At 43.1% G+C, this 12,725-nt stretch overlaps 1 protein-coding gene across 2 annotated transcripts in view; it reads left to right on the forward strand.

The window, feature by feature from the left end:
• The first annotated feature begins 6,842 nt into the window (after positions 1 to 6,842).
• ELAPOR2 (endosome-lysosome associated apoptosis and autophagy regulator family member 2) overlaps positions 6,843 to 12,725 on the forward strand; it is a 209,982-nt gene continuing 204,099 nt past the window's right edge. The window contains exon 1 of one of the 2 annotated variants that reach the window (XM_043462884.1): positions 6,843 to 7,141. In XM_043462884.1, coding sequence (XP_043318819.1) covers positions 6,953 to 7,141 — 189 coding nt within the window. In that variant the 5' untranslated portion in view covers positions 6,843 to 6,952. The remainder of the gene's footprint in view (positions 7,142 to 12,725) is intronic. The other variant, XM_043462885.1, reaches the window with a different exon arrangement.

Raw genomic sequence — 12,725 nt, forward strand, 5'->3', positions numbered from 1 at the left:
CCCACTATGGCTAAATGCCAATCAGCCAGCTGTAGAGACCAATAGAAAGCTCTCCATAATGTATAACAATGAGAGGGCAGCCTACCTGCTGGTTGATTATATTGAGTCCTTTCCATTATGGAGTGAACAGTATTCTGGTTCTGGTTTGTTTTCCTGGGCCATTTTGCTGAGTCTGTTGACTTAATGCCTTATTTACATCTTGCCTTATTATACCATGTGTTCTCATAGAATATTGTTTTTAATCAAGAAATTCATTTCACAGCAAAATAATTAAGGCCAGTGCTCTTGGGTTTCACTAGTAATTCCATAAAACCTTCACTCAAAAGCACTCAACTTACAGCAATAGCAGAATGATCCAAGGAACCAACTTACTGAATCAGCTGGGAAATAATGCCTTTTGACATTAGGATGGTATCCTTCAGTATAAAATATACAATATTATCTGAACTAGTAACTAATATGTGATGCTGTTTCTCCCCCAACCAGGACATGTTGGTCCAGAAATCAAGGAGTACAATGTGGGTGGTATTTCTCATTACTATACTGAATGACCAAAGCACAAAATTTTCCTTCCCAAATCCAGGTCCTGCTAGCCTGAAGGTCTTAGTATTCAGTGGATAAATATTTCACTGGGGGAGACAATGGAATGAAAATTGGGTTGTTAAGACTGCCATTTGGCTTTTTGGGCTCCTCCTGCCAATGGACCAGGAAGAAAAATGAAGTTTACTAGAGTGGTTAACTATGAGTTTCTAAGATGGAGCTCAGGAATTTCTCTGGAGTACCTCCTAGTATTGTGATATCCAGTGCCAAAAGTTAATGGCAGACCACAGCAACCCCATATAGCAAGTATCACCAAGGTTCAGACCTACTCAGGGATTAGGCTTTTGATCAGCCTATTAACCAAAGAGCCATGACCAGCTGAGGAGCTGTCTGAGCATGAATGAAACTTGGAGGAAGAAAGTGACCAATGCTGCAGATAATCTCAGAAGCAATTGCAGAAATGGAAATGATTGTCCCTGCCCACAGTTTCTTCCTTATTCTTCTATGTATATAATCATATGTTAATTTTTTCTTATATTAATATATGTCTGGTTTGGGGAGAAACAGCATCACATATTAGTCATTAGTTCAGATAATACTGTATATTTTATACTGAAGGATACCACCCTAATGTCAAAAGGCATTGTTTCCTAGCTGACTCATTAAATTGGTTCCTTGGACCATTCTGCTATGCTATAAGTCGGGTGCTTTTGAGTGAAGGTTTTGTGGAATTACTAGTGAAACCCAAGAGCACTGGCCTTAATTATTTTACTGTGAAACGAGTTTCTTCATGACCCAGATAACCATGATGGTGTGACCACTCACCTAGAACCAGATATCCTGGAATGTGAAGTCAAGTGGACCTTAAGAAGCATCACTACAAACAAGGCTAGTGGAGGTGATGGAATTCCAGTTGAGCTATTTCAAATCTTAAAAGATAATGCTGTGAAAGTGCTGCACTCAATATGCGAGCAAATTTGGAAAACTCAGCAGTGGCCATAGGATTGGAAAAGGTCAGTTTTCATTCCAATCCCTAAGAAAGGCAATGCCAAAGAATGCTCAAACAACTGCACAATCATACTCATCTCACACTCTCGTAAAGTAGTGCTCAAAATTCTCCAAGCCAGGCTTCAATAGTGCATAAACTGTGAACTTCCAGATGTTCAAGCTGGATTTAGAAAAGTCAGAGAAACCAGAGATCAAATTGCCAACATCCGTTGGATCATCAAAAAAGCAAGGAAGTTCCAGAAAAACATCTACTTCTGCTTTATTGACTATGTCAAAGCCTTGACTGTGTGGATCACAACGAACTGTGGAAAACTCTTCAAGAGATGGTAATACCAGATCACATGACCTGCCTCCTGAGAAATCTGTATGCAGGTCAAGAAAAAACAGAACTGGACATGGAACAACAGACTGGTTCCAAATTCGGAAAGGAGTATGTCAAGGCTGTATTGTCACCCTGCTTATTTAACTTTTATGCAGAGTACATCATGAGAAATGCTGGACTGGATGAAGCACAAGCTAAGAATGAAGGTTGCCGGGAGAAATATCAATAACCTCAGATAGGCAGATGATACCACCCTTAGGCAGATGACACCACCCTTATGGAAGAAAGTGAAGAAGAACGAAAGAGCCTCTTGATGAAAGTGAAAGAGAAGAGTGAAAAAGTTGGCCTAAAACTCAACATTCAGAAAACTAAGATCGTGACATCTGGTCCCATCACTTCATGGCAAATAGATGGGGGAACAGTGGAAACAGTGACAAACTTTATTTTTTTTGGGCTCCAAAATCACTGCACATGGTGACTGCAGCCATGAAATTAAAAGATGCTTGCTCCTTGGAAGACAAGTTATGACCAACCTAGACAGCATATTAAAAAGCAAAGACATTACTCTGCCAACAAAGGTCCATCTAGTGAAAGCTATGGTTTTTCTAGTAGTCATGTATGTATGTGAGAGTTGGACTGTAAAGAAATCTGAGTGCCGAAGAATTGATGCTTTTGAACTGTGGTGTTGGAGAAGACTCTTGAGAGTCCCTTGGACTGCAAGGAGGTCCAACCAATCCATCCTAAAGGAAATCAACCCAGAATATTCATTGGAAGGACGGATACTGAAGCTGAAACTCCAATAGTTTGGCCACCTTATGCGAAGAACTGATTCATTAGAAAAGACCCTGATGCTGGGAAAGATTGAAGGTGGGAGGAGTAGGGGACGACAGAGGATGAGATGGTTGGATGGCATCACCGACTCAATGGACATGAGTCTGAGTAAACTCTGGGAGTTGGTGATGGACAGGGAGGCCTGGTGTGCTGCAGTTCATGGCATTGCAACCAGTTGGATACTACTGAGTGACTGAACTGAACTGAATTGATTGATCAGATAATCAGTAATCAACTGAATAACCTGCAGTTAAATTCTAAAATAAATAAGTACAAAGGAACCACAAATTTTTCTCAGAATTTTCGTTTCTCTACCAGTCTGCCTGCTGGTCTTAACTATTTAAGGTCAACATGTTTTATCTAGGTGAAAATCCTATGAGAAAATAATTTATTGAAAGTGGTAAATTGTCCCATTTAGGAAAATTTGTAATTGTCATGTAAGCTAAGGTGACTGGGATGACTTTTATTTTTTACAAGGAAAGAAATTGTTTTCAATCCATTAACCATGTTGTTAGGTCCCACTTAGGTAACAAAAATAATAATGTAATTTGACTTAAATTCTGAATGGATTAAATATTAAAAACATATAAGGAAAGTAATAACAAAATAAGAAAATAAAGGCATCTATTTGATCTTGCAGAGGTACAGTACCTCTGAGCATAAAACAAAGGAAGAACTCACAAAAGGAAATGTGGCAATATTTGAGTACATAAAAATGACAGTCTTCTGCAGAAAAGGTCACCAGAAACAAAATTAAAAAGAAGACCACAGGTGACAGGAGGGCTAAGGTACAATATATCTCAATGAATTATGCTCGTTATGGAAACTAAGAGCATCAAGAGGGGGGAATAAAGAAGGAATTCATAGGGCCTGGACTCCATCTCAGGCCTGTCTGTGCTGATTGTACTCGGCCACCTCTCCAGTGGACTTTGAACTCTTTGCTTAGTGCCTGTTGGAACAACAATGGAAGGATAAGATCCCCTCCGGACAGGGGAACCTTGAAGATCATATCCAGGTTACTCATCACCTAAGAGAAAACAGACACTAATCACCCCTGCCTCCAGACACTATCTATCAGAATGTAAGCACAGGCTTATCGGTTATTAACTATTTGGAATGTAACTGCGGGCTTGTTGATTACTGACTGTTTGAACACATAACACGTGAATGATGGGGTTGTTGTAGTTGTATTTACCCTTCCTTTGTTCATGTAAGTCTCAAGGGAATTGGGGTAGTGGGTTTGGACACCTACACATCGTACACATGGGGTATAAAAGATTTTCACAAATGCTGGTCGGGGTCCTTGGCTAAGAGGAGACTCTGCCTTGGGCCCGCCGGTGTAATAAACTGCACTCCACTATCAAAAAAAAAAAAAAAAAAAAAGACTACAAACCGAGAGGAGCATTTGTGACATACGTGGTAAGCAAAGGTATAATATATAAAACTTACAAAGACTGCCTACAAATCAATAAAAAAGATTGAACTTAAATAGAAAAATGGTCAAAGAGTGTCAGTGAAAAATTCAGACACCAACAAGAGAAGGAACTATATAGCTAGTAAATATATATGAAAAATTATTCAGTGTTATTGAAAGAAGCTCTTTTGCCCCTTTTCTGCTTGCTCATTCCTGTTCCTCTCTAACCCTAAAAGAGTCTAATTATAGAAATGAGATTACTAGACAATTTAACTTTACTCCTGACTTATATTCTACTGAATGCACACCATGCTATGCCTAACCTGTGAATTCTTTCCCTAGATTAAAAGAAGAATGAATAATTAAATAGTTAAGCATGACCAGCTCTGTACCCCCAGCAGCCCCCTTTGCAATCCTGCAGGCAGATGACACGGGCAAGATGACATCTGAAGAAAAGATAAAGAGGAGTCAGCCGATCTGTGCACAGTGAAGAATGATGCAGAATCTAAGCTTGTACCTTGGTAATTCACTGATGTTCTTTCCCCCCTTTCCCTTCAAAAACTCTCATGGCCAAGCAGAATCTGGGGAGTTGGTTCTGGCACATGAGTCCTTCTTCTCTTCAGATTGCCAGCCTTCTGATTAAAGCAAACTTTTCTTTCTACCAACACTTGGCTCTCCATTATTGGCTTTTGAGTGGTGAGCAGCTGAACATGAGTTTGGTAACATTACTAAATAAAAAAATGCTGTACATTTAAAAAATATTAACACAGTGGCATTTTTCTCTTCTACAAAAATGGCAGATATATGAAGTATTATAATTTAGAAAGTTATGAAATAAGTACTCATAAACTGCTGATAGCAACTGATAAAAAAATTTTTAAGGAATTTGTGCACTATTCATCAAAACCTTTAAAAATGCACATGCTATGTAATCCAATGATTTCAATTTTAGAAAAGCATCATAGAAAATTAAAAGGAGATGTATATTCATTCTAAAATTACTGTTGTTGTTTAGTCACTAAGTTGTGTCTGACTCTTTGTGACACCATGGGCTGGAGCATGTCAGGCTTCCCTGTCCTTTACTATCTCCTAGCGTGTTCTCAAACTCATGTCCATTGAGTTGGTGATGTTATCCAATCATCTCATCCTCTGTCGCCCCCTTCTGCTCCTGCCCCCAATCTTTCCCAGCATCAGGGTCTTTTTCAATGAGTTGGCTCTTTGCATCAGGTGGCCAAAGTATTTGAGCTTCAGCTTTAGCATCAGTCCTACTAGTGAATATACAGGGTTGAATTATTAATAACATTGAATACTTGAGAAACAGTGCCTAATATCCAAAAGTAAATTACATATAATCCAAACAGTAGAATACATTATATATTATATGGTTACTTAAGTTGTGCTGTCAGAGACTTTAATGACATGAGAAAATATTAATACTAAGGAAAAAATAAAAGCAGGTTACAAATTATATCCCAGTTTTGCAGCACATGCACAATTATATGCCAAGAAGGCAATACCTCAACATGCTAATACCACTAATAGTGTTATCTCTGGGTGGTGGGTTCCCTAGTAATTTTATGTTCTTCCCGATAGTCTTCAATATTTTCCAAAATGTTAACAGTAAACATGCTTTATTGTTATTATCAGAACACATGAAACAGGAGAGAGAGAAGGAGAGAGAGAGAGAAAGGGACTTGCACATTTTATGTGGAAATGTTTATTAAAGGGACATTAGGATAGTGCCACAGGCAATTCAAGTCAACTTACATTAGGTCTGCCAGGTAGATTTCTCTAGGTGCTCAATTAAAAGAAATTTGGGTGCTCCTTTTGAAGAACAGGATAACTCATCCATTCATAGAATTTTAGAGGAAGGGATCCCCAACACTGAGGAAACTGTAATGTTCATCTTGCTCACCTCTTGGTGTCTACCACCCAACTCAACATGTTTTTGAATGAAAGAAAAAGACCATCCCAGTTATCGTACAGATGGAAAACCTGCTTCTTCCAGGAACTAAAGGGCTTACTTGTCCAAGGTTGCACAGTTATCCCTATTAAGTAACACCAGCAGCATCGATGATCCATCACTACCACTTTCAACGAGAACCACATCTACTCCTTGTCAGGCACTCTCGGGTGCTTTACAGTGTATCAACTGATTTAACCCTCATAACAACCTATGGGTTAGGAATTGTCATCATTCTCATCAAGTAGTGAAAATACTGAGTCACAACCTGCATCTAAATTTCACTCCCCCTTCCTTCCCCGCCATTTGATGCACATCCAAATCACCCCCAAATTCGATCTGACGCCAGCTAGTCGGATTCTTACGAAAGGATGCTCCTGGGGCTCATCTGGGTGTGTTTGTGCGTGACGCGGGAAGTAGGAAGCATTTAAAGACCGGCCGCCGGAAAACAATGTCCTGAGGTCCTGGATTTTACTCTGTCTCCCCCCGAGGGCCCCTCCTGGTGGACCAAGGGGACCGGGGACGGGAGGCACCCCGGCCTCTCTCCCCCTCTACAGTGTAACGGAGCTCCAGCCCCCGGCGACCACACTGCACGCCAGGACCGGAGGGGCTGGGCCGCAGACCCCGCCCGCCGCACCTGCTCCCGGGCTCCCGCGTCCCCGCCCCGCGTCCCGCCCCCCGCGCCGCGCCCGCGCCCCGCGGTCCCTCCCTCCGGCGTGACGGGAGCACGGGCGCCGGCCGCCGGGGCCGCGAGCGCAGCGGAGCTGTCAGCTGTGAGCTGAGCGCGCAGCCCTAGCGGCCCGGGAGCAGAGCGCGCCCCACCCCGGGAGGCTGCTTTCCAGCCGGCCGGCGGGCCGACCGCAGCGGGAAGGAGATGCTGTTCCTCCGCCCGGGGCCGGCGCGGGGGAGGGGCCGGGGGCGGCCGGCCAGGGCTCCCCGCCGCGGACTCTCGCCGCCCTGGAGCCCCGCCTGGATCTGCTGCTGGGCACTCGCCGGCTGCCAGGCGGCCTGGGCTGGGGACTTGCCCTCCACCTCCGGCCGCCCGCTTCCTCCCTGCCTGGAGGTGAGCCGCACCTGCTCTGAAACCTGGAGTTTGCGGGGGGTGGGGGTGGGGGAGAGGGGGGACGGGAAGTGAGGGATGAGGGTCGTGCCCATTTATTGCTCTCTCCTGTCACCTCTTTCCTTCCTGGGAAGACCGGGCTTTTCGTTTGTTTCCAGGGATGAAGTTGCCCGCCCCGAGAAGCTGGCCGAGAGAGGATGTGTGGCTTTGCTGGCTTTGGGGGGATGCTTTCCGCGCTCCTGTGTTTTGAGGGCTCTGAAGGACTTTGCGGCGCTTTCCTGGAGTGCCAGGCTTGAGGACCTGGGGCCGAGGGGAGTTTTCACCAAGGGCAGGGGACTGGGGAAGCCCTGCCAGTGGGGTTTGGAGAGCCGGCACTGCCGCGAGGCTTCCAGCTCCCCCTTCGCCACTCCCCAGTGTCTGCAAACCCCTTCCCTTGCACTCAGCGTCCTGATAAGGCCCCGGGGACTTGCTAAGCCAGTGTGTGGTGTCGCTTGGCATCCTTCTGGCAAAACATGGATGTGAATTAGGAAGAAAAAGAATGTGTACTTAGGGAAGAGGTGGGTTGGTGATCTAGAAAATTAGAAAAAGAGAGTTTATGTGCTCCTTTTGGGGATGTTCATCAGCTGGCTGAAGTACTACTACTGTGTATTTTGAAGTTTGAGATTATCGTTGATATACAACCGAGAAAAATAAATAGGCGTGATGAGATTTTTTTCCCCCTGCTTTTGGGAGAACTGTACTTAATAATGCCAAAAATGTACAGGGGATGTCATTGGTAGCTGTACTGGGTGTTTATCTTCTCCTTTAGTGTTCCAGAAAGTGCATCCTCTTAATGAAAATCAATGAGGGGAAGGAAGTAACATTTCTGACCTACTTTGAGTGATTATGTTGAGGAGGATGTGAGGAGTGAATACTGTTTTAGGAAGATTGCTAGGAATCAGGGTGATGGGCCATTTTACTTTAATGTAACAAAAATGGGTTAGCTAATATCCCCTCTGGGAAGCAAGACCAGACCTTGTTCCTTTGTGTCACTTTTGAATTTTACCCAGACTCGAATTATAGAATATCTGTGTTCTAGACCTCATCCATCATCCGTATATTTCACCTTCCTCTCCCACAGTCTCAGTCCTAGGACAGACTGAAATGAAAGAGATTCAGATCAAAGGCATGTATACCAGCACACAGTAGTGTTATAATTGGGGAAATCAGGGCAAGAGCTCAGCGAACAGCTGTGTTTAATTTCAGAGCTTATTAGGATAATTAGTTGTTTAATCTGTGTTCTGTCACCTGGGAATAGTCCATTCTTCCAGGCTTCCAGAGAAAGCCCACTTCTTGGTCATCTTCAGATTGAGTAGTTGCAACAGGACAAACTTAAAACCTTGCCTCCAGCCCCTAGTCCCAATTATGCAAAACCTTTTTTTTTTTTTTCCTGGAGTGAAAAGTCAGATTCTTGTAAAATTAATTCTTAGTGATGGAGGCTTTACTTGAAACAGGTGAAAGTGAGGGCTAGTGAAGGGGTGGTGGCCACTAGAGCTAGACCTATCCTTTAGGTGAGCACATGTTCTACCCATGCAGACCCAGACAGAATGGAGTTTGCACCCTGAGACAGATAGAGTGAAACCAGAGGCAGGGGGTTAACTGAAGGTTCCAGAAGGCTGTGTTCAGTTAATTATAGTGAGTTTACAAGTTTCAGTTGACTCAGTTCCTTGATGTTTCAAGTTCGAATTGATGGGAATAAATAAAATTATAGGAGGATGCTCCTGAACGTGCCTGTGGCTTGTGTTTTTAGAAGTGGTGATGCGCAGATCCAGTTATGTTATGATGACTGACGAACAGTTGGTAGATGTTTAACTGGGAGTTAGGGGTTCCTTTGGCGGGGCCAGGGGGCTGAATCTGCTCTTTAGCTGCTGGTCTAACCCACTGAGCTAATTTATAGAATTGATTATTGTTTCTCTCTAACTTTGTTTTTAAGAGGGATGTGAGAATGGAGGAGTTTTTTAGGCTCTGAGGGTAAGAGTTGGCTGGTGCTTATGTGTGGGGAGGGGCCTTCCTGTGAGATTCAGCTATGGAAATGTGGGCCAACCTCTTGTGAGTAAAGATGTAACACCAAAAGGTAACTATTTTGTGTCCACTCCTGCCTGTTGATCCCTTTCCACTCTTCATTAACAGAAAAGGAATTCCCCAAAACATAAAGGGTAGCACCACTGGTGGGGAGGACAGTAGAGCAGTAAAAGTGAGGGAGGGGTATGAGGCTGGAAACTAAAGCCAGCTCTTAATGACAAGAAGAGGATGTCGAAGGGAAAATCTGCAGGTAATTCTAAACCTCATGGCCGCCAGTACTTTCAGCTTCATCCTCATTTATCAGTATTTTTATAAAAAGTCATCATGTTTAACTAAATCACATAGATTCTCATTTTCCTTGCCTAGTTTTGGCAGAAAGCGGCAAAAGGAAAAACAGAGAAAGCTGGCCTGGGAGGAATCTTTTTATGATCCCCCGAGTTCACAAGAGAGTGGCTGGGATGTGTGGAAAGTTTCACTTAAGATTCTTCGCTGAGGATTGGACTCGGGTGAAACTCATGTAATACAGCCTCCTTTGTCAAAGTCATTGATTATGGAGCAGAGAAGGGGAGAAAAGTGACTACTTTGGAATGCTCAGCTGGGGATCCAGAGAGTAGGGTGGATGCACAAGCGCAGACAGAAAGAGAAGACAGTGATAGTACAGTCAGAGTGCCAGCAGTTGACACCAGTAGGATGTGACTTTAATAAATGGCATTTAAATTAAAAAAACAAAAACAGTGAGGACTAAACATCAGAAAGTATAGAATTAATTTTCTTCAAACTATTTATGGGGGAACTTAAAAGGATAAATATCTTCTAGGTTTCTGGGTATCTGCTTTACACTTGTAGAATGATAGTGATAGAAAGAGATCTGCCTATCTCAATTGTGAGCATGAATATGAGTTAAAAGTGAGTATGAGTTAAAGGAAACTTTATAAATATATGAAAGTTGATGACTGCTAGCTTAGTAGACCTTTATCCTGATGTTTCAGGAATGGTCTACAGAGAAACTTCAGAGGTTCAAAGAAATAGGCTTATCCAAGAATTGAATACAATGGAATTTTTGACTCATTAATGGGACTACCAGAGGAGCAAAAAGATAAAAGCCAACAGATGATTCAGAGTTGGAGCGAGGTATTAGAAGATAGAGTGCATGAGAGAGAAGTGCCTAAAAAGAACAGAACTAAGTGAATTATGTATGTATTATTTAAATTTGGAAAATTAAATCACAAACTTGCTTGACTCTTACTTCACTGTTCTATAGTCCTACATAATATGATTTTTCTGGTTTCTCTGAATCTTGATTGAATCATGACGTTTTGGCCAGTGGTTTTTATTCCACCATTACTGAGTTTAAACAGTTTGCTCAGTTTGAGTTTAAACATTACTGAGTTTAAACAGGCAAAATGTCAGCTGATGTGAAATTCCAAATTGAAAAAGTAAAATTTGATTGGGTAAGGATGAGTCAGATATGGAAACTAACAATTGCGATGAAGTGATTTGTTGCCATGAATGAAGAAAGGGGCCGTAAATCTAGTGGGAAGGATCAAAAAAGGCCCTGCAGAAGAGGTGAGTGAGTTCGGAAAGATGAGTAGGAATTTGCCAAGCAAACAAGGGTCAGATGTGAGGTTGGGCTAGTTTGGGGGAAGACATTTTTGATGTAGAGCGCAGATTGAAAATGGCAGCAGCTCAGAACAGTTCCTCTGTAATTGGATATAACTAGAGTGCTGCATGCTATGAGGAGCCTGATGAGAGATGAGCCTGAGAGGCAGGCAGAAGCTGATCATAGAGGACCTTCCATCCTGCTAAGAAGCTGCTCTTCATTTGGTAGGTGATGGGAAGTCATAGAAAGATTTAAAAATCACGGGTAATAAAATATAGTTTGGAAACAGTATGGAGGTCACATAGGAGTGGGAAATAGAAAGAGGTGAGGCCTGCCAGGAGCAGTTGTAAGTGTCCAGGTAAAGGATGACAGAACCTCAGTTGAGGAGTAGTTGTGAAGATGGAAAGAGGGAGGATGTTAGAAGGTGGAATTAACAGTGGGTAGATGTGGAGGGTGAGGGAATGGAAGGTTCTGCCTTGTCTAGAGGTCCAGCCTCCATGAGGAGGAGTATGAGAAAGAGGAGATAAGGAGCTTGGTTCTGGAGAGCTGACTTTTCAAGGGTTCATTAGGCAGTTAGGTGGCAGGCCCTTTGGCTCAGGGCCGTGGTCTAGGCTGGAGTGGAGACATTGAACTCACTTGAATGAAAGGCATGGTTGACACTGCTGGATTGGATGAGATAATTCATGGAGTGAGCACAAAAGGTGAAAGATGGAACTTGGGTTTTACTGATGTTAAAGGGGGCAGAAACTGAGAAGTACACAGAGGAGACAGATAAGGAATGGCGGGTTTCTGGGGAACACAATAGTGCAGAGTTATGGGGCAAAGGGGACGTGCCTTTGATGAAGAAGGGCGTTGGTTGTAGTGTCAGTGGTCCAGAGAAATTCAAATAATATGAGACCCGAAAAGAGAAGTTTGAATTTGACAGTTAGCTCACTGGTGCTCTTGCCCGAGTGGTTCCGGGTGGTGGTGGGATGGTACTGACTGGCAGGTGAGGTAGTAGTGATGGCATGTATGCATGCCAAGTTGCTTCTGTTCTGTCTGACTCTCTAGGGACTATACTCCACCAGGCTCCTCTGTCCATGGGATTCTCTAGGCAGGAATACTGGAGTGGGTTGCCGTGCCCTCCTCCAGAGGGTCTTCCTGACCCAGGGATCAAACCTGCATTTCTGACGATTACTTTCATTGGCAGGGGGCTTCTTTCCCACTGACACCACCTGGGAAGCCCAATAGCGATGGAGTAGAATTTTATTATTATATTATTCCAAGCTTTGCTAAGAAATTGGGTCATCCATGTCAGAAGTCAGAAGACATGTAAATGGTCCTATTTTCTGTTTGAGACTTTGATGGCAATAGTTGAGAAATAACCTTTAACCTTTATGTAGGAAGTCTCTGAAGGTCATGGGCTGTGGGTTAAGGGCTTAGGGAGTCTAAAGCCACACTGTCACTGAAGAAGTTAGAATTTGGCTTCTGTTTTCAAGCAGTTAACATAATTAATCTTGCCTGTTATGCTTGTGAAGGTGAATTTTCCATTTCAAGTTTTTATGCTCAGAACCATTTCTCATGTTTTAGGCAAATGCAAGCAAGTATTCACACCATCAATATTTACAATGTAAAACCAAGAGTTGACAGATCTGTGAAGTGTCATATTTTAGCACAAGGGATAGAAATAGCAGAGCATAGTATAGAGTGGCACATTTTCCTATCAGAGTGTATTCTTCAGCAGTGCCTTGGATCCTAGAATAATTCTTGCTTGTTGGAAAAAAAGTTAAATTTTGGTGATCGTCTCCTTCCCCCTGAAGAAAGTGTTAGTAGCTCAGTTGTGTCTGACTCTTTTCAACCCCATGAGCTGTAGCCCACCAGGCTCCTCTGTCCATGGGATTCTTCAGACAAGAATACTGGAGTGGGTTGCCATTTCCTTCTCCAGGT

Source organism: Cervus canadensis, chromosome 3, assembly GCF_019320065.1.
Source record: "Cervus canadensis isolate Bull #8, Minnesota chromosome 3, ASM1932006v1, whole genome shotgun sequence".
NCBI classification, from domain to species: Eukaryota; Metazoa; Chordata; class Mammalia; order Artiodactyla; family Cervidae; genus Cervus; species Cervus canadensis.